Source organism: Mobula birostris, chromosome 1 (assembly GCF_030028105.1).
Source record: "Mobula birostris isolate sMobBir1 chromosome 1, sMobBir1.hap1, whole genome shotgun sequence".
NCBI lineage: Eukaryota > Metazoa > Chordata > Chondrichthyes > Myliobatiformes > Myliobatidae > Mobula > Mobula birostris.
In genome coordinates, this window is record NC_092370.1 from 75,214,142 (window position 1) to 75,238,852 (window position 24,711).

At 44.4% G+C, this 24,711-nt stretch overlaps 2 protein-coding genes across 5 annotated transcripts in view; one reads left to right on the top strand and one right to left on the bottom strand.

Annotated features, from left to right (window-relative positions):
* The window catches only part of LOC140197410 (uncharacterized), a 305,553-nt gene that overhangs the window by 15,033 nt on the left and 265,809 nt on the right, over window positions 1-24,711 (bottom strand). Inside the window, exon 1 of one of the 3 annotated variants that reach the window (XM_072257400.1) lies at window positions 8,138-8,254. The exons of 1 other annotated variant lie outside the window; for it this stretch is intronic. In XM_072257400.1, coding sequence (XP_072113501.1) covers window positions 8,138-8,239 — 102 coding nt within the window. In that variant the 5' untranslated portion in view covers window positions 8,240-8,254. Of the gene's footprint in view, window positions 1-7,561; window positions 7,701-8,137; window positions 8,255-24,711 lie in introns of those variants that run through there. One more of the 3 variants, XM_072257380.1, reaches the window with a different exon arrangement.
* riok3 (RIO kinase 3 (yeast)) overlaps window positions 7,712-24,711 on the top strand; it is a 49,797-nt gene continuing 32,797 nt past the window's right edge. Inside the window, exons 1-7 of one of the 2 annotated variants that reach the window (XM_072257360.1) lie at window positions 7,712-7,987; window positions 14,447-14,568; window positions 17,618-17,760; window positions 18,841-18,948; window positions 21,121-21,230; window positions 21,741-21,884; window positions 24,459-24,586. In XM_072257360.1, coding sequence (XP_072113461.1) covers window positions 7,943-7,987; window positions 14,447-14,568; window positions 17,618-17,760; window positions 18,841-18,948; window positions 21,121-21,230; window positions 21,741-21,884; window positions 24,459-24,586 — 800 coding nt within the window. In that variant the 5' untranslated portion in view covers window positions 7,712-7,942. Of the gene's footprint in view, window positions 7,988-10,877; window positions 10,963-14,446; window positions 14,569-17,617; window positions 17,761-18,840; window positions 18,949-21,120; window positions 21,231-21,740; window positions 21,885-24,458; window positions 24,587-24,711 lie in introns of those variants that run through there. The other variant, XM_072257357.1, reaches the window with a different exon arrangement.

The window sequence follows — 24,711 nt, forward strand, 5'->3', positions numbered from 1 at the left end:
ATAAGGTGTTGTTCCTCCAACCTGAGTGTGGCTTCATCTTTACAGTAGAGGAGGCCGTGGATAGACATGTCAGAATGGGAATGGGATGTGGAATTAAAATGTGTGGCCACTGGGAGATCCTGCTTTCTTTGGCGGACAGAGCGTAGGTGTTCAGCAAAGCGGTCTCCCAGTCTGCGTCGGTTCAGCAAAGCCTCCAACCTGATGGCATGAACATCGACTTCTCTAACTTCCATTAATGCCCCACCTCACCCTCGTACCCCATCTGTTACTTACTTTTATACACACATTCTTTCTCTCACTCTCCTTTTTCTCCCTCTGTCCCTCTGAATATACCCCTTGCCCATCCTCTGGGTCCCCCCCCCCTTGTCTTTCTTCCCGGACCTCCTGTCCCATGATCCTCTCGTATCCCTTTTGCCAATCACCTGTCCAGCTCTTGGCTCCATCCCTCCCCCTCCTGTCTTCTATCATTTTGGATCTCCCCCTCCCCCTCCAACTTTCAAATCTCTTACTCACTCTTCCTTCAGTTAGTCCTGACGAAGGGTCTCGGCCTGAAACGTCGATTGCACCTCTTCCTAGAGATGCTGCCTGGCCTGCTGCATTCACCAGCAACTTTGATGTGTGTTGCTTGAATTTCCAGCATCTGCAGAATTCCTGTTGTTTGGGACAGTGGAAATCTGACTGGTTGTGGACTAATCAATCAGGAGGGACGGACAGTAGGAATTGAGTATATATACAGTACCACTGGACTAGACGGGCTGGGCATCATCCCCGATGAAGACAGTGGAGTTTGTCATCAAAATGTCAGTTAAAATCAAAACCTGGACCCGGCTGAAAGCCCGAGAAGAGTTTATGCGTTATATGTCTTGGGAAAGACCTGGATCCTTTTTCCTTTAAATGCCTCCTATCCATGTACCTGTCCAAGTGGCTTTTAAAAGTTGTTAATGTACCTGCCTCACCCACTTCCTCTGGCGGCACATTCCAAAGATGCAGCATCCTCTGTATGTAGAAGTTGACCCTCAGGTCCTTTTTAAATTTTTCCCCTCTTACCTTAGACCTATGCCTCAAATTCATGATTCCTTTTCCCTGGGAAAAACCTGTGTGCCTTAATCCTGTCCATGCCCCTCTTGATTTTATATACCTCTGTATGGTAATTCCTCATTGTTTTATGCTCTAATGAATAAAGTCTTAGCCTGCCCAGCCTGTCCCTAACTCAGATCTCAAGTTTTGATGGGTTACAGCTGATTAACCCTGACAAATCCCAAAGTAAATATTGCTGATCAGGTCATTGGAAGGTGTTGTGTTTGACAGCACTCGTACATCATAGAAACCTTATGCTGACCTCCCACAGTCCCAAGATGTACCAGTTAGTAGGTTAATTGGTCACTGGAAATTGTGCTGTGATTAGGCCAGGGTTGAATAAGTGGGTTGCTGGGTGGTGCGTCTCATTGGGCTGGAAGGGCCTGTTCTGCTCTGTATATCTAAATAAAACAAATCAGGGATACACCTACACTAATCCCATTTTCTTCACTTGATCTGTATCATTAAATAACTGGACAGTTTGTCCAGATTCTCCTTCGATGTTGTGAGTCTCTGCTTCCACCAGCCCAGACGGTGTGTCCTCTGGGTGAGAAAATCCCTCTAACCTCTTATTCCTGAACCTAACCCTACTTTAAAACAGCACTGCTATGGGAAACAGTTTCCTGCTAGATGCTCCGTTTCTCCCCTCTTAATTTTGTACACTTCCATCTAGACTCATCTTGGCCTCCTCTGCTTCAAGGAAAACAAACTTGGGCAATCCAGTGTAAGGGGGTTTCGATTTTTATGTTACTGCGGAGGCTAATTAACATGGCATCTTTGTTATGTTAATCTGGGGAATGCGGCTTTGTTGTCTTAAACGCTGAGAAAGTTTGCGCTAGCAGCTTGTTGTGGTTTAGAGGGTGATAAAAAATACGTTATTAACCAGTTGGGATAGTTGTTATGGTTTTGGTGTATTTGAAGATACTGTTTGCGAGGGGGTTTTGGGGGCAGAAGGCAGGAGAGCGAGACAGAGGATGGACGAGGTGCTGTGAGTCCGCTAACGGGGTCGGACCCCGAGCGGGACGTTCGGCGAGGAGACGGAGACGGATTCATGTGGAGCGTCTGGTCGACCACCGTTGTTGGTCCCAGGCGGCCAGTCGAGGTGGTCCGAGGGGGTCGCAGGGTGAAGAAGAAGAAGGTCCTTGAGCTCCAACGGTTTTTGTGCACGAAGAGATTGAACTTTGATAAGTGTGGCGCCTTTTATTTTCTTTTTATATTTTATTCTCTATTAATTATATAGTTCCAGTAATATCTATAAACTGTAAATCATTTAATTGCATCTGGTGTAATGTCTGTTATTTGGGCGGGATGGGGCACCTCATACAGCATCCACACAAACTAATTACCCAGTTTGGCGGGGCCGAGGCTGTTTCCCTAGACGACAGCGAGCCCAGCGACCTTGAGGGTGGCCAGGGGGGCTACATTGTGGGGGCTTTGTCCGGGATGCTTGAGTCTGTTGGTATGCTGTGTGGGTGCCCTGTTTAAATCTGTAATGTGTGTCTCTGTGGGCTATTTGCTGGTTATTGCTGTATGCGTGGTGGGTGAGGTCTTTGTTCGAGTTCAGGCTGGCATTGACGAGTTGGAGGTGGCACTAGGGGCTGTCCATGCGGTTGGGAGAGAGAGGAAAGAGTGGTCTGATTTGGAGGTAGAGTCTGCGAATAAATGTTCTAGCTCTGGCAGGCTCCGCCTGGCACTTGGGATAGTGTCCACCCCAAGAGGGGCGGAGGCGTGTGAGACATGGGCGGAGCGGATCTCTCAGTTGTTAGATGAGTGGCAGTGCTCGGTGAGAGAGAGCGACAGGGATTGGTTGAAAGTTTAAGTAGGCGAGCTGGTGACGGTGTTAGAGCTGTCAGGTTCACTTACACCATAGTGACAGCTGTCAGTTATTTGAAAGAGTGGGGAAAGTTTTCAGTGTGTCTTCTCTGGCTAGGAGGGCGGCTAAATTGCTTGTAGTGCCAGGGGGATCATTTCAGGGGATCAGCCCCTCCCTCAGTTGTTCAGCTGATCAGAGGGGGATCGAGAAACTTAGTGGAGGCCCAGTGGGGGAAAGGCTTGGGGCCTCTGGGGAAGCACGTTCCCAGCAATGTACCACTGAACTTCAGCAAGGAAAAGACCCTATTCCTGAAGGCTTAGAGGGACCACGCCCCAGGGTGTCGTTATGAATAGAGGGAAGCGATGCTAAAGCTATCCTCGACCCCGGGGCACAGATCAAGTTGTTGTACAGTTCGTTTTACAACCAGTGTCTGAAGCATTTATCCTTGACAACCGCAAGGGCACCGGAGACTTTGGGTACCAGTGGCAGTAGTTATCCAGAAGACAATGATTGGTTAATGACCCTGGAGTTCATGGAGGCATTTTCTGGGCACCCAGCGTGTCGAGTTGCTTCTGAGGATGTGTGTAGCAGCCTTGAGCCGGTACTGAATTTAAACGAGACCCAGCGGTGGTACGGCCTGGGGAAAGTAGCTAAGGGTGAGACCCTCTTAGTAGATGCTCCGAACTACCACGAGGGAGGGGAGTTGACCGCTGAAGACACCTTAGTGAGAGAGAAGTTGGCAAGCAGGCCTGAGGTATCCCTAGTAGTGTCTGAGCCTTTTGGGTTTAGGTGAGGGGGTACGGAGGTCTCAGAGGGTTAAGAAGCTCCCAGATAGGTTGGCCTATTTAGCGCCCGTGGGACGGGAGTAAGGTCCACTCTTTGGGGAGCACTGTCACTGTGTGTATCTGTGTATGTGTGTGTTGTGTGTCTGTAGGACTGGGTGACAAGTTATTTAGAAGTCATGAGGACATGACTTTATTTGGTGGGGGGAGAGTGTAAGGGGGTTTCGATTCTTATGTTACTGCGGAGGCTAATTAAAATGGCGTCTTTGTTATGTTAATCTGGGGAATGCGGCTTTGTTGCCTTAAACGCTGAGAAAGTTTGCGCTAGCAGCTTGTTGTGGTTTAGAGGGTGATAAGAAATACGTTATTAACCAGTTGGGATAGTTGTTATGGTTTTGGTGTATTTGAAGATACTGTTTGCGAGGGGGTTTTGGGGGCAGAAGGCGGGAGAGCGAGACAGAGGATGGACGAGGTGCTGTGAGTCCGCTAACGGGGTCGGACCCCGAGCGGGACGTTCGGCAAGGAGACGGAGACGGATTCGTGTGGAGCGTCTGGTCGACAACCATTGTTGGTCCCAGGCGGCCGGTTGAGGTGGTCCGAGGGGGTCACAGGGTGAAGAAGGTCCTGAGCTCCAACGGGTTTTTTTGTGCACAAAGAGATTGAACTTTGATAAGTGTGGCGCCTTTTATTTTCCTTTTATATTTTATTCTCTTTTAATTATATAGTTCCAGTAATATCTATAAACTGTATATCATTTAATTGCATCTGGTGTATTGTCTGTTATTTGGGCGGGATGGGGCACCTCACACAGCATCCACACAAACTAATTACCCAGTTTGGCGGGGCCGAGGCTGTTTCCCTAGACGACAGCGAGCCGAGCGACCCTGAGGGTGGCCAGGGGTCTCTCCTCTTAACTAAAGCACTCCATCCTAGCAACCCCCTGATGGATCTTCTCTGCACCTTCTTCAGTGCACAAATCGTTAACTCCTTCTTCACTTTGACTGACTAAGGATAACTAACTAACTAGGAGTTGGTGATTGGTTAAATTGGGTATGTCCTTGTTGCGAATAAGACATCTATGTGCTATTTTGCATGTTTTTGGGAATTTGCCCTTGTGTAACCATGCTGGTGGCTGATGGCTTTATATATTTTTTCAGTCCTGTATAACAGCTTTACTAGGTTAGCACCTCATTTTCTTTCCGTTTTTAACATACCCACGACCCACTTCCAGACCCATGACCACTACCATCTAGAAGGACAAGAACAGCAGATACCTGAGAACACCACCACTTGGAAATCTCCCTCCAAGTCACTCATCATCCTGACTTGGAAACATATCACCGTTCCTTCATTGTCACTGGGTCAAAATCATGGAATTCCCTCCCTATCAGCACTGTGGGTGTACCTACACCTCAGGGACTGCAGCGGTTCAAGAAGGCAGCTCATCACCACCTTCTCAAGGGCAACCAGGGATGGGCAATAAATGCTGGCTTAGTTAGCGACACCAATATCCCATAACTGAATATACTGTATTAAAAAAAACCCTTCTGTTGAAGGAGAGAATCAGCAGTTTTAAATTCCTGTGCGTTAACATATTGGATGACCTATCCTGGGTCCAGCCCAGCACATAAATACAATCACAGGGAATGATTTCATAGCACCTGTGCGTGCACCCATGGACTTATGCATATGCCAATAAACTAAACTTTGATTTTAACATTGAACCAGGATTAATCTCCTGACTTAATTGAAATGGTAGAATGAGATAAGGCCAAACAGTAGGGTTATAGATCATTGTGCCGAGCAACAGTAAGGTTTTAGATCTGCAGTTGATTGTCCACTGCACCTCATGAATGCCCAGTTTTGTGCAGTCTGATCTATTTTGAATCTATCCCATTTAATACAGTTCCAGAGCCACGCATGATGGAAGGTGTCCTCTGTGTGATGATTGGACTTTGTCTCCCTAGGAGCTGTGCTGTGGTCATCACTAGCATTGGTATTGTGCATTGGTATATATGAGGTCCACTAGATTGATCCCTTGATGTTGTTTCACTCACCTACTGCAGAGCCAGCCCAGTGACTATCACCTCCCGAGGTGGTACTTATGGAGGGAAATGGACAGTCAACATTTCAGATTGAGACATTTCATCTGAAGTGAAAGAGTAGAGGGCAGATAGCCAGTATAAAGAGCTGAGAGGAAGGGTTGGAACAAGAACTAGAAAGAGGCATGCAGATCCAGGTGATAGGCAGGTGGAGGAGGGAAGTGTGGAAAATGTGACAGAGGCTGGGAAGTGATTGGTGGAGGTAACAAAGGGCTGGAGATGATGGAACCTGATATCACCTCTTTTTTACTATCTTCCCTCTATTTTTCAGTTCAGATTAAGTATATTGACCCAAAATACAGACTATCCATTTTCCTCCGCAGATGCTGCCTGACCTGCTGAGTTCCTCCAGCAGTTTGTGTTGTTCAGGATTCCAGCTTCTGCAGTCTCATGGAACACTATAGCCCAGTACAGATCCTTCTACTCAAGATGTTGGGCTGATCTTTTAATCCTAAAATCAATCTAACTCTTCCTTCCTACATAGCCTTCCATTTTCTAGCATCCATGTGCCTATTTAAGAGTCTCTTAATTGTCTCTATCGAGACATATTTGTAGCTGTAAGTGTCCTTTCATGAGCTTTTGCAATTGACAAAGCTATTAACTGACAAAAATCAATCTCCAGAGAGCTTTTAACAAATGAAACATAATGTAGATGTTCTAACTAGGGACATTTCAGCGTCTCTTAGATAGGCACATGGATGAAAGAAAAAATGGGGGGTATGTCGGAAGGAAGGATTAGATTGATCTTGGATTAGGTTAAAATGTTGAGGGGCCTGTACTGTGCTGTACTCTTCTATGCTCCATGCTAATGTTAAATGACAAGTGTAGGAATTATTAGACCGGATTTTTACTGTTGCATAGAAAACAAAACAGTACCCCGCAGGAACAGAACCTTCGGCCCAAAATGTCGGAGACCACGATGCCAGATAAACTAATTCTATCTGCCTGATATGATCTGTATCTCTTTATTTCAAGCACGTTTGGAGAAATAAGTTTCCATGTCAAGCAGAAAATGACATGATAAAGGGTCCCAGATCTGAAACATCAACTGTTCCGTTTTCTTTCTGCCGTTTCCAGCATTTTTTAATCGGGATTGTGAGAGCTTTCACCGAGTAATATGTCCTCCGGTATGGCGACTATTTGCCCCGCCTTCTGATGTCATGGGAAAGTCCTCTATGCAGAGTGGACTTCACCTGTGAGTCGACTGGGGCGATATACTGCGTCCGGTGCTCCCGCTGTGGCCTTTTATATATTGGCGAGACCCGACGCAGACTGGGAGACCGCTTTGCTGAACATCTACGCTCTGTCCGCCAGAGAAAGCAGGATCTCCCAGTGGCCACACATTTTAATTCCACATCCCATTCCCATTCTGACATGTCCATCCACGGCCTCCTCTACTGTAAAGATGAAGCCACACTCAGGTTGGAGGAACAACACCTTATATTCCGTCTGGGTAGCCTCCAACCTGATGGCATGAACATCGACTTCTCTAACTTCCGCTAAGGCCCCACCTTCCCCTCGTACCCCATCTGTTATTTATTTTTATGCACACATTATTTCTCTCACTCTCCTTTTTATCCCTCTGTCCCTCTGAATATACCCCTTGCCCATCCTCTGGGCTTCCCCCCACCCCTTGTCTTTCTTTCCGGACCTCCTGTCCCATGATCCTCTCGTATCCCCTTTTGCCTATCACCTGTCCAGCTCTTGGCTCTATCCCTCCCCCTCCTGTCTTCTCCTATCATTTTGGATCTCCCCCTCCCTCTCCAACTTTCAAATCCCTTACTCACTCTTCCTTCAGTTAGTCCTGACGAAGGGTCTCGGCCTGAAACGTCGACTGCACCTCTTCCTAGAGATGCTGCCTGGCCTGCTGCGTTCACCAGCAACTTTGATGTGTGTTGCTATGCAGAGTGGGGCGGCGTTTGAACTTTGACCTGGGCGTGTGTCCCGGCGGCCTCTGCGTCGCTCGTCGCGACGCCGGTTGTTTTCCCGGGCGGGTCTCGTTACCTCCCGGTAACGTCTTGGTCTCCGAGCCCGGACCCCGGTCTCCAGGAAATATCCGTAATCTCCCCAGGTCCCGACTGTCGGACCTGGCCTCGGTGAAGGCCCGAAGCTCCGGCTTTGCCCTGCCCGACTCGTGGGAAGGACTGAGTTTCAGCCAGCTGCGGAGAATGGAGCCCGGCCTGGCGGCGGCCGCACAGCCCTGGAGAGAGAAGGTAACGGCCCGGTATAGTACCGAGGCAGTGCGGCGCGATGGAAGGGGTAGTACCGATGGAGGGCCGCTCTGTAAGACCTGTGGTGCTGAAGGAGCGTCACAGCGTGTAGTGTTAAATTATTCTATAAGGTAACATCTGCTTCACGCCCACCCTGTTAGGGGTCGTCCGTGGTTCAATCAGGTCCTCTCTCACTCGTCTAGGCTCCAGCAAATACAGCCTGACCAGTCTTCCCACACGAAAGAACCTGCGCATTTGAGTTACCCAATCAAGATATATGAGTTCAGGTGAAGAGATCAGTCGCCAGATGCTGGAAAAACGGAGCAGCACATTTCCCAGACCTGATGAAGGAACTAGATCTGAAATGTAGATGCTGCTTGACCTCTGCGGAGCCGTCTCCCGATCTACAGGAGGTCGCACCGGTTATAGTGGATGATCCGAACAGCCTCACAGGCGAAGTGTCGCCTCACCTGGAAGGACTGTTTGGGGCCCTCAGTGGTGGTGAGGAAGGAGCTGTAGAGGCAGGTGTCACACTTGTTACACTGCAAGGGGTCCGTGGTCAGTAGTGTTCCTCAAGAATCAGTGATGGGCCCTCTGTAATGAAAAACTGGCATTGTTGTGGATAGTGAGGACGGCTGTCTAAGGATTTAGTAGAGTATAGTCCAATTGGAAATGTGGGTAAAGAAATAAATGGTGGATGTAGTTTAGCTTGGTCAAGTGTGAGGTATTGCACTTTGGAAGGTCAAATGTACAGTAAGTGTACAGTACATCCTTAGCAATGATGTACAGAGGGATCTTGTGGTCATGACTACTAGTTCCCTGAAAGTGGCAACACAAGTAGCAGTGGTAACTAATGGATACAGCATGCTTGCCTTCATTGTTTGAGGTGTTGAGTGTGTGATTCAGCTGTACTAAACTTTGGTTAGGCCTCATTTGGATTACTGTGTATGGTTCTGGTCCCTACATCATAGGAAGGATATGGAGGTTTGGATACGGTGCAGGGATTTATAAGAGATTCATCAAGGTGCTGTCTGGATTGGAATGTTTAAGCTATAAGGTTGGACAAACTTGGATTGTTTTCTTTGGAATATCAAAGATGAGGGGAGACCTAGCTTCTAAAACTGAAAGGCACAGATAGGGTAGAAATGTCAAATACTAGAACACATAACTTTAAGGTGAGGGGAAAAGTTTAAAAGAACAGTGAGTGCCTGGAATAGGCTGCCAGGGTGGTGGTAAAAGCAGTTAAGGTAGTGGTGTTTAAAAGTCTTTTAGATGGATGCATGAATAGGCAGTGAATGGAGGAATAGGGATCATGAGCAGGCAGCTGGGATTATTTTGGATTAGCATCATGGTCAGTACAAACAAGGTAGGCTGAGGGCCTGTTCCTGTGCGGTACTGGTTTATGTTCTATATATTTGATACTCCTTGGCCTGTATGACTTTTATGTAACTCCTCTAATGCCCTCTGAACACACGCTAATCCTCACTGAAGGATCAGAAGTGGAAAGGGTGAGCAGTTCCTGCGTGTCAACATCTCTGATGATCTGTTCTGTGCCCAACATACTGATGCAATTACAAAGAAGGCACAACAGCATCTATATTTCTTTTATTTTCATTAGGAGTTTGAGGAGAATTGGCATGGCACCAAAGATATTTGCAAATTTCCAAATTTGTACTGCAGAAAGCATTCTAACTGGTCGTATCACTCTGGGGTATGGAGGGGCCACTGCACAAATTCGGAAAAAAGCTGCATGGAGTTGTAAATTCTGTCAGCTCCATCGTGAACACTAGCCTCTCCAGCATCGTTCAGAAGGTGATACTTCAGAAAGGTAGCAGCCATCATTAAGGAGCCCCATCACTCAGGACATGCCCTCTTCTAATCATTACCATCAAGGAGGACGTACAGAAGCCTGAAGCCCCACACTCAGTGGTTCAAGAACATCATCTTCCCTCAACCATCAGGTTCCTGAATGGCTGAAGAAAATCCATGAGCAAAAGCTCAGTATTTTCCCCTCTTACTTGCACTGCTTATTTAATTTTTAATTATACTTATTGTAATTATTATTTATTGCAATGTACCGCCACAAAACAAGAAATTTCACAACATATGTCAGTGATATTAAATCTGATTTTGAAAAACGGCCATGCTAGTCAACTCAAAGCTGTTTAGGAATGTGTCGAAATTGCTGGCCTTCTCAACAATATCCAGATCCCCAATACTGAATGAATAAGTAATGCTTTTAAATCTTGTCCTGTTATTCTTAAATGGATTTTCAATCTTGTCCACAAGGAGTTATTTTTCTATTTTTTGCTACAGGGTTGTTCTTATACAAGGGTAATACTGTAGCTTAGAGACATAAGAGACTGCATTCACTGGAATATGCAGCAACAAAAAATCTGTCAGGTGGAAACCCTGTACCAGTCCTCACCACTCTGTCCTCAATATGAAATGTTGACAATTGCTTTCCCCACAAATGCTGCCTGACCACTGCACTCCTTGGAGATTGTTTGTTAATACTGTAGCTTAATTGTTCAGCATCTTTCTGAAAGGATGAGGTGAATGAGTAGTTGAAGGAAGTTTGTTAAATTTCTTGAGTATTGTTCCAATGTGTATTAATTGCCCAACAGCCAATGAATTGTCCTTTGAACAATTTTGTCAGAGTTGTAGGGCATGTGACAGCCAGTTTTGGTACAAATTCCCCAAACATGTTGGTGGTAAATGACAAGCTAAATTAGTTCTTTATAGGTTGAGCAATGTTTCTGACTGGAACAGTGAGGGATTTCCCCTGCTCTTACACTTACTCTGTCCCAAGGGATTTTTTACATATGTCCAAACTACAGACAGATATATAGTCTGCAAGATTTGCCGACCTGTTAGGACAAGTGGCTATCTCCAGTGCTGAGCGATGCCCTTCGGTGCCAGCTGCTGCCCTGCTGGTGTTGCTCAAGATCCAATGTTGGATGTTCAACCTTATGATGGTAACTTAACTCAGTGGCAGATTCTACAGTGTGATTATTGTCAAGGACTGGATGGCTGCCTAGTTATTTGGTGCATGTTGAGCACATAATTATCTGGTAAATCAAATCTAAAAGTGTGAATGATACTTTTGTGCCAAGTGGTTGCAGAATGATGTAAGGCAGAAATGCCTGATTTCGGAGAAGCCTTTTGCCGTTGGGCCTAATATTGTTGACTTTGTGACAGGGGTCTTCTGCCTGTTCCTGCATGGTCATGGGAGAATGTACAAACTCCTTGCAGATATTGTCAGAATTGAACCCAGATTGTTGGCTTTGTAATGTGTTACACTGTCCACTCTGCTACCATGTCAGTGTGGGTGCGGTGGCATTTCTGACTCTACTAGCTCTCATATTTTGGAATGAAAGCCTCTGCTTACTCATTCGATAAAATCTGGTCCATCCTGTAACTGGGGGCACTTATTTGAAATAGCTGGGGCAGTCCCAGAGTTTACTGTGGCCAACACAGCTGTCTCACCGCATACTTTTATTAAATTTTACTTTTTGTGAACATCCTATCCAAATTACCTCAATATTATTAAGGTCTTGCCCACAGTTTCTCATCGTATAAATCCCCCTCCCCTGCTGGGGATCCAGTAGATTCGAGGATGTCAAATTGTGTTGCAGTCTGGTTTGCCACTTATTCCCTCTGGTTCTGCTCGGTAAGTATGTGGTAAAATCAGGCTGTGGGTGGGTCGTGCAAAGATGTCACAATGTTCACCGGGTATGGGTCACTTTCAGATACATTGATGTTAATTTTTAACGTTGCCTCAATAGACATTAAATCAATAGTAAACAACACAAGACAACTATTTGGTCAAACTATCCAGTTATTTAGAATTTCCAGCTTTTGCCCAGGACCTTGTGGTCTGGTACCTAATTCTTGTTGTAATTTTGATAAAGGGGTGCTGGTGACTGCACTGCTCTACAGAAACATTCTTGTGTATACCTGACATACTGACTCATTATGTCAAAAGGAGACATGTCATTCTATCAGGTCCATGCTGGCTTCCAGCAACAAACGAGATGCTGGAGGAACTCAGCGAGACAGGCAGAATCTCTGGAGGGTAATGGACAGTGAGTGTGTTGAGTTGAAACCCTTCAACAGTCCAGATGAAGAATCTTGACCATGAGCCATAGGAGCAGAATTAGTCCATTTGGCCCATCAAGTCTGCTCCATCATTCAATCATGGATAATTTATTTTCCCTCTCAATCCCCATTCTTCTGCCTTCTCCCTGTAACCTTTGACACCATTACTAATCAAGAACCTCTCAACCTCTGCTTTAAATATGACATAGAAACATAGAAAATAGGTGCAGGAGTAGGCCATTCGGCCCTTTGAGCCTGCACCGCCATTCAGTATGATCATGGTTGATCATCCAACTCAGAACCCTGTACCACCCTTCCCTCCATACCCCCGATCCCTTTAGCCACAAGGGCCATATCTAACTCCCTCTTAAATATAGCCAATGAACTGGCCTCAACTGTTTCCTGTGGCAGAGAATTCCACAGATTCACCACTCTCTGTGTGAAGAAGTTTTTCCTAATCTCAGTCCTAAAAGGCTTCCCCTTTATCCTTAAACTGTGACCCCTCGTTCTGGACTTCCCCAACATCGGGAACAATCTTCCTGCATCTAGCCTGTCCAATCCCTTTAGGATTTTATACGTTTCAATAAGATCCCCCCTCAATCTTCTAAATTCCAAAGAGTATAAGCCTAGTTCATCCAGTCTTTCATCATATGAAAGTCCTGCCATCCCAGGATTCAATCTGGTGAACCTTCTTTGTACTCCCTGTATGGCAAGGATGTCTTTCCTCAGATTAGGGGACCAAAACTGCACACAATACTCCAGGTGTGGTCTCACCAAGGCCTTGTACAACTGCAGTAGAACCTCCCTGCTCCTGTACTCGAATCCTCTTGCTATAAATGCCAGCATACCATTCGCCTTTTTCACCGCCTGCTGTACCTGCATGCCCACTTTCAATGACTGGTGTATAATGACACCCAGGTCTCGTTGCACCTCCCCTTTTCCTAATCGGCCACCATTCAGATAATAATCTGCTTTCCTGTTTTTGCCACCAAAGTGGATAACCTCACATTTATCCACATTAAATTGCATCTGCCATGAATTTGCCCACTCACCTAACCTATCCAAGTCACCCTGCATCCTCTTAGCATCCTCCTCACAGCTAACACTGCCGCCCAGCTTCGTGTCATCTGCAGACTTGGAGATGCTGCATTTAATTCCCTCATCCAAGTCATTAATATATATTGTAAACAACTGGGGTCCCAGCACTGAGCCTTGCGGCACCCCACTAGTCACTGCCTGCCATTCTCAAAAGGTCCTGTTTATTCCCACTCTTTGCTTCCTGTCTGCCAACCAATTCTCTATCCACATCAATACCTTACCCCCAATACCGTGTGCTTTAAGTTTGCACACTAATCCCCTGTGTGGGACCTTGTCAAAAGCCTTTTGAAAATCCAAATATACCACATCCACTGGTTCTCCCCATCCACTCTACTAGTTACATCCTCAAAAAATTCTATGAGATTTGTCAGACATGATTTTCCTTTCACAAATCCATGCTGACTGTGTCCGATGATTTCACTGCTTTCCAAATGTGCTGTTACCACATCTTTGATAACTGACTCTAGCAGTTTCCCCACCACCGAAGTTAGGCTAACCGGTCTATAATTCCCCGGTTTCTTTCCCTCCTTTTTTAAAAAGTGGGGTTACATTAGTTCCAATCCTCAGGAACTAGCCCAGAATCTAAAGAGTTTTGAAAAATTATCACTAATGCATCCACTATTTCTTGGGCTATTTCCTTAAGCACTCTGGGATGCAGACCATCTGGCCCTGGGGATTTATCTGCCTTTAATCCCTTCAATTTACCTAACACCACTTCCCTACTAACATGTATTTCCCTCAGTTCCTCCATCTCACTGGACCCTCTGTCCTCTACTATTTGACACAATGACTTGGCCTCCACAGCCATCTGTGGTAATGAATTCCACACATTCACCACTCTCTGGCTAAAGAAATTCCTCCTCATCTCTGTTCTAAAGGGGACTCTGTGCCCTCTGATTTTAGAATAACTCTCTGTTGGAAACATCCTCTCTGCCTAAGCCTTTCAGTATACAGTAGGTTTCAATGAGATCTGTCCTCACTCTTCTAAGCTCCAGTCGGAATAGACCTAGAGCCATCAAATTCTGCTCCTACATTAACCCTTTCATTCCTGGGATCATTTGGCATGTAAGTAATCAAAATAATATTTGTGTTGAGGGAAGCCCTTTAAAATAATCAGAGGCATGTTACGAAAGTGATCACATAACCAGTTTTCCTCTTGCACAGCTCAGAAAGGAGGAGCTTGCATTAATCCTGTTGTTTCAGCTCTGTTTAGAACTTGGTTTCTAAGGTAACTATTTTCATACTTTGAATTTGTCTCTGCAGTGTCCATGGGGAGCACCGCCTACCACTATTACACCCTGCTCCCTTTCTGATGTAATGAGTGAGGAGCTTGCTAAAGAACTACAGCAACAGGAACAGAATGCAGCTTTTCCTCATGTCATTAGGTGAGTGCTGAACACCAGTTATTGAAAGTGGGCATGCAGGTACAGTAGGTGGTGAAAAAGGTGAATGGTATGCTGGCATTCACAGCAAGGGGATTCGAGTACAGGAGCAGGGAGGTTCTACTGCAGTTGTACAAGGCCTTGGTGAGACCACACCTGGAGTATTGTGTGCAGTTTTGGTCCCCTAATCTGAGGAAAGACATCCTTGCCATACAGGGAGTACAAAGAAGATTCACCAGATTGATTCCTGGGATGGCAGGACTTTCATATGATGAAAGACTGGATCGACTAGGTTTATACTCGTTGGAATTTAGAAGATTGAGGGGGGATCTTATTGAAACGTATAAAATCCTAAAGGGATTGGACAGACTAGATGCAAGAAGATTGTTCCCGATGTTGGGGAAGTCCAGAATGAGGGGTTACAGTTTAAGGATAAAGGGGAAGCCTTTTAGGACCGAGATTAGGAAAAACTTCTTCACACAGAGAGTGGTGAATCTGTGGAATTCTCTGCCACAGGAAACAGTTGAGGCCAGTTCATTGGCTATATTTAAGAGGGAGTTAGATATGGCCCTTGTGGCTAAAGGGATCAGGGGGTATGGAGGGAAGGGTGGTACAGGGTTCTGAGTTGGATGATCAGCCATGATCATACTGAATGGCGGTGCAGGCTCGAAGGGCCGAATGGCCTACTCCTGCACCTAATTTCTATGTTTCTATCATTAGCATGCCATCTTGGTGCTGGAATGCATGGTGACATTTGTGGGCTGCGGCCAGGACATCCTTGGGTGTGTAGGTCGCTAATGCAAGTGATGCATTACAGTGTATGTTTGACATACATGTGATAAATAAATCTGAATCTGAGTGACGGGATGTTCTACAAGTTGCTCATGGGAAACGATCAATTATTTAGTGCATTTAATTTCAAGGAGAGCAGCAACTTTAAATTCAAACAATTGGCTTGGAGGTGATGGCCAAGCTTTGAACAATTGATCCTGATGACAAGATCAATAATCAAAGACCGTTGTCATTCTCACTGATGCTGTGTGGTTGAGAGGTTAATCCTGGGATTTCTGTGAGATGAATTAGGGAAGGTGTAGTCTATTTGTTCCTTTGAACCTACTATACCATTCATTGAGATCATGGCTGATTCTTCTCCCCTACGTCTTCCACGTATTCCTTATTTCTCCATGTTCAGAAATCCATCAATCTCTGCTCGACTGACCTCAGTGAGTGAATCTCTACAGCCTTTTGGAGAGAGTATCCCAAAGATTTACCATGATCAGGGTGAAGAAATTTAAGGTTCCTCTGCCAGGGCAACCATTCCCCCCTTCATCCAAATGGTGATAGTGTCAATGAGAGATTCTCTTTTCCACACAAGCCTAGTGTACACTAACCCTCCTTATCCTGCAAGCTGCAAACCTAGGAACTAGTTCTTTACTCTCCCCCAATGGGCAAGTCTATCCCTTTGGTAAACAAACCAAAATTATTCAGGTTACTCCAATGTGGTTTTCAGTACGTTATCTTTATCGTGTTCTCAAAGCTTTTTATGATAAAGGCGATTGTACTATTTGCCTTTGTAACTCCAACCTCCAGTGAATTGTGTCTAAGTAAATGTCTCTTTGAACGTTTACACTTCCCAATATGCCACCTGTAAACTTTATTCTGCTTTTCTGTTCCATGCACTGAAATGGATGCCTTATTTTTCTACATCATATTGATTTCCCATATTTACATCTCCCATAATTTGTACTCGCCCCACCTCGAAGCCTCTTTGCATCCTCCTCACTTTGCACTTGCCCGTCTAGTCTAGTGTTGTCAACAAACAAGAAAAGATGCCATTTGGTTGCTTCAGCCAAACCATTGCTGTAGACTGTCAACAGCTGGTCCAAGCTCTGATCTCTGTGGTATCTCAGTAGGCACACCTGAGAGAGGTCTGTTTATTCCCACTTGTTTTTGTCATAACCTCCGTAATTACCTTCTTGAATCTCCTCACTTCTCCATCTCTTCAGAATCCTGTTTGAAACTTCTGTATTCACCCGAACTAATTCCGTTATTGACTCTGCCGACACTGAGATATTTGAGATGTTATTATTCATTAAAGATCCCACAATTGGCATTGAGCATAAAAGTCTGGAAGTATAAACCTTTAGTTAGGCACACTTGAACTATTACATTCAGTACTTGTTGTCCCATTACAGGATGGATGTAGAGGTTTGGAGAGGGTGCAGTCTAGGTTATAGAGTATTGGCTATAAAGGGAGCTTGATCAAACTTGGGTTTTCTTTGGAGAATCGGAGGCTGATTCAATGGAGGTTTGTAAAATTGAGAGGCATAGACAGGGTAGACAGAATCAGGTTAATTATCACTGTCTTATATGACTTGGAATGTGTTATTTTGTGGCTGCAGTGTAAGGCAAGATGTAAAAATTACTATAAATTACAAAATAAATGGTACCAAAAAAAAACAGGAGCAATGAAGTTGTGGTCATGGACCATTCACAATTTTGATGCTCCTGTACCTTCTTTTTATGTCATTAATGAGAAGAGGACATGGCCTAGATGATGAGGGTCTTTATTGACGGATGCTGCCTTCTTAAGGCATCACTTTGTGATGATGCCCTCGACTGCAGTTGTCTGTGATGGAGCTGCCTGAGTCTACAACCCTATGCAGCCTCTTGCGATCCTGTCGATTGGAGGCTTCCTACCAGTCAGAATGCTCTTCATCGTACATCTATAGATTGCTTCTCTGTAACTAGAGGGCATACATTTAAAGTGAAAGGGGGGGGGTCAGTTTAAAGGAAGTGGGCAGGGCAGGATAGTGGAGGGAGCCTAGAACAAGCTGATGTTTAAAAGGCTTTTAGACAGTCACAGGAACATGTGGGGAATGGAGGGATGGGGATTATGTGCAAGCAGAAAGAATTAGTTTTAATTCAGCATTGGCTAGGCAGGCCAAAGGGCCTGTTCCTGCGTTGTATTGTTCTATCTTCTAATTAAATGTATGTAGCAGGTTGTCAACTTTAGTGGGAGGAAAGTCACTCAGTTTTGTTGTGTGTGTAGCATTGACACAGCAGCTCTCATTGGAGAGGGCACGGAGACCTCCAGTGACTTCCTCTTGGCACAGATGCTGCAGATGGAATTTGACCGGGAATATGACGCACAGCTTCGCCGAGAAGAAAATAAGTTGAATGGCGACAGCAAAGGTAAGCGTCCCAGCATGTGTTCTGTTGTCACCTTGTGTGTTGCGTGTACAGCCCTTGATCATGGCAGCTTAACCCCTTTTGAATGGCTGAGCTTGGAGCACATCACCCTCGGTTGGCATATTCATTGTTTTGCTCCACAGGAGCCACTTTCTGTAAGTACAGCTGCCTCAACTGTACATTATGACTTTCATGTCCTTACTGGGTACTGGAGTCCACTTTAAAAGTCACAGAACTGACACTTGCTGCTATATTCCTAACTGATTCATCTTGGTTTTGGGCTGCTGGATCCCAAACTCTGAAATTCACTTCCGAATCTTCACTGCCCCCTCTGTCATCTTTAAGACCACTGCTAAAACCTACGTTTTTCACCAAGGTTTTTTAATTGTTAATTGCTTTACTATTGTCACATGTACTGAGACTTATTTGCAGTTTGTGCACATAAATCGTTCCGTACACAAGTACATCAGGGTAGTACAAAGGGAAGGCAAAACAGGATGCAAAATATAGTGTTGCAATTACAGGGAAAATACTTATAGACAAATAAAGTGCAAGGCCATGAAGGTATGTGGCACAGTGAATTTGTCACGTGGGTGTAATGGGGTGGCATAGGATCATTGGGCCGGAAGGGCCTGTTACTGTGCTGAATAAAATAATAATAAAATATGTGCTTCCGGTGTTATATAAAGTTAAATGAAAGTTGGAAGATATAGGACTGCAGGTGCTAAAGTCTGGAACAACACAAAATACTGGAGGATCTTGGTGGGTCAGGCAGCATTTATGGAGGGAAATGAGCAGTCAAAGTTTTGTGTTGACATATTTCATCTGGACTAAAAGATAGAGGGGAGGTAGCCGGTATAAAATATGGAGGGAAGAGGAGGAGCAGGAGCTGCCTACTGACTAACAGAGGGCAAGAAGGATAAATATAAGATTAATTCTCCAGAAAATTGGTACTCTGCTCAAAATTAACAACAGCCACTAAGAGAAGTTTGTTCTGAAGTGCATTAACCCTCTTTGTTGCTGTCTGGATTTGTAAGATCAATTACAAGTAACTTGACTTTCTTGTCTTCTGCTTCCACTCAGTTTCTATTTCCTTTGAGAATTACCGAATGGTGCATCCATTTGAAGATAGTGAAAGCTCAGAAGATGAAGTTGATTGGCAAGATACAAGGCACGATCCTTATAAACTCGGTAATGTCCAGTTCTGCACCTGACAAAGTGTACAAAGCTGCTGTAACTTTTTGTACTCTGTCGGTATGAGGTGATTTGATATTAAAGCCCAGGGAGAGTGGTAAGTTGATGCCTCAATTGAGTCCGTGGCAGGAAGGAAAGTGAATCGGTTGAAGGGTCTTTGTATAACAGGATGGATGTTACCTTTGGGGTTCCACAATGCAGAAATGGCAACAGGGAGGGCAATGCGTTAGAGGATCCTTGCGGGGTGTGTCCTCAGAAATTTAGGAGAGGTAGAGAGAGAGAGATATTATCGTCGATGATTCTCGGGGGTGGGGTGGGGGGAGGGAAAGCGATACGGCAGACTTTAACATTGTAAATCAGCAAGTGATTTTTTTTTGTCATTTTCATCTGCCCTCATTGTCTGACACCTCTGCCCCTTTTAGGGAAAGAGAGAGCCTGTGTATGTGAGGTGCACGATTAGTTTTGCTGATCATGGTCTTGGGGGCTTTGCTATTGTTTGCTTGATGGGTGGAGGGTGCTGATGCTTTTTTCTGAAGTAAATGGGGGAGGTGGAGGGTTGACATTTTGCTGCTTGTGTGTGGGAGGAATGAAGCATGGGGGCTTTGGGGTTCTAACTTTTTTACTGTCACTCATACTTTGGGATACTCTTCTGTTTTTGTGGATGTCTGCGAAGAACAAGAATTTCAGGTTGTATATCGTATACATTCTCTGATACTAAATTGAACTATTGTGCTTATGATGGTAATGGCTGTGTCTGCCTCTTGGATCCTGTGCATTGGAACACCCATACCAAGCAGTAGTACAACCAGTCAGAACGGCCTCCACTGGGCATTCATCTATATGTGTGCAGTTCTAGTCTCCGTATATCCAGAAACATATGATTGTGTTGGAGAGGTTGCAGGGATGTACACAGTTTTTTTCCACAGTATAGGGAACTGAGAAATAATGTTATAGAAGTGTATAAAATCATTAGCGGGACAAAGATAGAGTGAATGCGTACTGTTTTTCTTCCCCAGGGTTGGGGAACTGAGAATTAGAAGGCACCGGTTTATGATGAGCAGGAAAGATTTAATAGGAATCTGAGGGGTAACACTCGCCCTGAGGGGTGGTCACCATATGGAATGAACCGCCAGAAGAAGTGGTTGAATCAGATGTATTAACAGCATCTAAAAAATAGTTGGACCAAGTACATGGATAAAGAAGGTTTAGAAGTACGGGAGGTATCTTGGTCAATATGGGCCAGTGGGCTGAAGAGTTTGTTTGGTATTGGTTTATTGTTGTCGCACGTACCAAGATACACTGGAAAGCTACAGTTCAGATCATTAAACAGTATATTGAGCTGGAATAAGGTTAACAATAACAATTCAGAATAAAGTGTAAAAGTTGACCGAAAAGTGCAGTGCAGGTAAATGATGAAGTGCAAGATCATAATGATTGTGAGGCCAAGAGTCCATTTTATTGTACAAGAGTCTGATAAAAATAAGATAGAAGCTGTCCTCGAGCCTGCTGATATGTGCTTTCGAACTTCTTGTACATGCCTAGTGTGAAGGAAAGAAAGGATGTCCAGAGTGGGTGGGATCTTTGATTATGCTAGCTGAGTCTGTAGAGGGGAGGCTGGTTCCTCTGATGTACTTAGCCATGTCCACAACTCTCTGCATTTTCTTGTGGTCTCAGGCAGAGCAGATGTCTTACCAAGCTATTAGCATTCCAGACAGAATGCTTTCTATGTTGCATTGGTAAAAGATTGTTAAGAGTCAACAGGGACATGCTGAAGTTCTTTAGCATCCTGAGTAAGTAGAGGGGTTGATAAGCTGTCTTGACTGTGACATCAGTGTGATTGGCCCTGGACTGGATATTGGTGATGTTCACACCTAGAAAGTTGGAGCCCTCAATCCTCTGAACCAGAATACCATTGATGTAGACCAGGAGCAGTAAACATAGAAACATAGAAAATAGGTGCAGGAGTAGGCCATTCAGCCCTTCGAGCCTGCACCGCCATTCAGTATGATCATGGCTGATCATCCAACTCAGAACCCTGCACCAGCCTTCCCTCCATACCCCCTGATCCCTTTAGCCACAAGGGCCATATCTAACTCTAGACTGTGCTGTAAAAGTTTTATGTAAAGTGATTGAGACAGAACTCCTCAAACATTTTTCTTACATTGGTAGATAAACCTTCAACAAATCCGAGGCGAGGATTTGCAGGAAAGGGGAAAGAGATTACCACCAAACACGACGAGGTGACTTGTGGCAGGAGGAATACAGCTCGAATGGAAAATGTAAGCATGTACATTCTTTTGCTGAAGTTTTATGTCTGATGAATATGACATTTGGGTGGGGAAGGATAAGGTCTTGGTTGATGTAATCATTGATTTGCACATTTCTCATGGTGCATGTGATAACCAAGAGATAAACTGAGGGAACATGGCAGCGATTGAGGTTCAATTCCAGATGCTGACTATAAGTAGTTTATACGTTCTCCCCATGACCGCATGGGTTTCCTCCCATGTGATTAGTAGATCAATTCGTCACATTGGACAGTGCAGGCTTGTTGGACCACAAGGGTCTGTTACTTTACTGCGTCTCTAAATAAATAAAATATTGACATTAAGCGTGACATGTAGACTATAAAGAACCAATATAAAAGCTACAGTCACACAAGGTTCAGCAGCTGGAATCCTGGGATAGTTTTGTAGAAGAATGTTTCTGTTTGATAAACTATAGAGCAAGACTGCAATATTGCACTGACATTGAGTGCATGTAATGATCAAAAACGTTTTCCCTTTCAGTTTGCTCCAGAGTTCCAGGTTGGCGATGGAATTGGGATGGACTTGAAACTCTCTAACCGCGTTTTCAATGCTCTGAAGCAGCATTCGTATTCAGAACAGCGCCGTAGTGCCAAGATCCATGAAAAGAAAGAGCACTCCACTTCTGTATGTCTGGCTGTAAATGATTCAGTATGACCGGTGTTTGTTGTAGACTTTTGCAGTGTACAAGGTTACTCAGCCCCTTTTTTCACTGGCTCCTTCTCCGAACAATCCCACTAGGCCCATTCCCCTATTCTTTCCCTGTAGCCCTACAGTTTACTCCAAGAATTCTTTCTGTTCCCTTTTAAAAGCACCTCTGGAATCTGATTCCACTGCATTTTCAGGCAATTCATTTCTGATTGCAACAACTCCTTTCCAAAAAAAAAACTCCTCTGTCATTGTGACTCTTAACTCTTTTTCTGGCTCCTGTTTCAGCCAAAAAATTTCAAACTTTGACTCATCAGTCCAGAGCACTTGTTGCCATTGTCCAGCAACCCAGTCCTTGTGTTTTGTGTATAGGTGAATCTCTTGGCTTTGTTTCCACTTTGAAGGAATGGCTTTTCGGCAGTAACTCTTCCATGAAGACCACTTCTGACAAGACTTCTCCAGGCTGTAGAGGGGTGTATTTGGGTTCCAGTGGTTTCTGTAAATTCAGAGCTGATAGCAGTGCTGGACTTCAATATAGAAGGGATGCCAGTTTGGTGTATCTCTCATCTGCTGGACTCAGTTTCTGTGGCAGACCACTGCGTTTCTGGTCCTGAACCACGCACATTTCTTCATGCTTCTTCAGAAGGTCTTGGACAGCACATCTTGAAGCTCCTGTTTTCTGTGAAATTTCTGTTTGGGAGCTGTGTCTTTTTGCTATGCTCACTCTTGCCATGGTGTGAGCATTGATGTCTTGAAGGTTAGCAGTTACATCTGCCACACACTCACCTTTTAGTTTGATTGATCTTCATTCACTTTGATTACTTCTACACCTGTTTCTATTTAGGTTAATCAGTTCAGTTCATTCAATTCATTATATCACCTGTTTGTTATGTTTGTTTAACCATGCACAGGGGCTGTAAACCTACAAAATAATCAAGTTTTTACTTGAAAAGTGGTCCATTACTTGTTACTTTCTGTCCAGAAACAAAAATTTTTCTGTAACGTTTAGTGTTTTGAAAATGAATGCTTGGAAATCTAAAATTTGCTCTTTTCTATTGACATACTCATGCAGAAAACAAACTAAACATCCAAAATAAAATTTATATAAAAATCTGGGGTGGCCGAGAGTTTTGCATAGTACTGTGTGTGTGTGTGTGTATAATGTTTAAAAGACCATAAGACAGGAGCAGAATTAGGCCATTCGGCCTGTTAAGCCTGCTCTGCCATTCAATCATAGCTGATTTATTTTCCATCTCAGTCCACTTCTACCTTCCTCCCATTAATTTTGCCTTTATTAATGGAAAATCTATCAATCTCTGCTTAAAATATAGTGACTGGCCCCTACAGTCATCTGTGGCAAATAATTCCACAGATTCACCACCCTCTTGCTAAAGAAATTCCTCTTCATCTCTTCTGAAGCGATGTCCTTTTATTCTGAGCCTTTGCCTCTGATCCCTGAGTCTCCTATTATTGAAAGACATTTAGACAGTTTAAAAAAATAAGTTTGGCCAGATGGAACTAGCTCAGATAGTCGGTTCTGTCAGCCTGGACCAGCTGGGCTGAAGGGCTCGTTTCCATGCTGTATGACTCTATGTGGCTTTTCTGATAGAACAAGCAGTCACAATATCTTCAGGGCAGCCACTGGGTGGTGGCAGATTGCTGCTGATGGTTGTCTGTGCCCTGTGGGAGGACCATGGGGACCACAAAGATTTAGTGACCATGTGAAACCATACAATATGGTCCTTAAAGTATTAACATCAACATCAAACAGTAGATTTTGGAAATTTGAAATAAAAACTGAAAGTGCTAGAAACATTCAGCAGGTCAGGTGGCAACTGTGATGAGAGACAGAGTCAACATTATAGGTGAAGGACCCTTTATCAGAACTAAATAATACCTCAGGCAAAGGATCCTTGACCTGAAACATTGACTCTGCTCCTCTTTCCCCAGATATGGCCTGACCTGTGGAGTGCTTCCAAAACTTTGTTTTCGTATTAAAGTTTTCAGTTCTGCAGCTTGCTGAGTCATTAGCATGTCCTCCTGTTACTACCATCAAGGGTCGTCTTTCCTTCTGCTTTACAGTTCTCAACTGATCACTAACACATCCTCATTATTCCTTTTTATTGGATGATTTGTGTCTTTCCATTGTACTAGTGCCGCAAAGCAAATTTCATGACATACAAGTCAGTAATATATTCTGATTAAGGTTAACCTTTGATTGACTTTTAAATGGAATGTACAAGTATGGGCTAAAGACGTATACATTGCAATTAAAGGTCAGCTGCCTGTCTGTGTATGAGTTGGAGGTTGGGAAAGGGGCTTGTTTTGCTGTTGTTGTTGCTAGTGTTGTTATACTAAACATTGTGGGCATGCTTTGTTAGCATCAGAATGTGTGACGACACTTGCAGACTGACCCAACACATTCTTGGGTGTGTTGGTTGTTAATGCAAATGATATATTTCAATGTACTTATGATGAATAATTCTGAGTCTGAAAGCTTATTTTGAAGTCATGTCTTTGTTTACTTCATGTCGTGCTTTACTGCTAATTCAGGATCAAGCTATGGATTCGAAAACCCGTCTGCTGCTGTTTAAGATGGTGAATTCCGGGGTTCTGGAAAGCATCAATGGCTGCATCAGCACAGGCAAAGAGTCTGTGGTTTTCCACGCTAATGGGGGAAGGTATGCACTAGTCTGTAGAATAAACCAGCATGTTGGGAAAATCTGAACAAAATGTACCTCTTAAGATGTGATGGTTGAGGGTTAGGCTGAATGTAGGCACCTGCATCTAGGGGAGGCCAAATCAG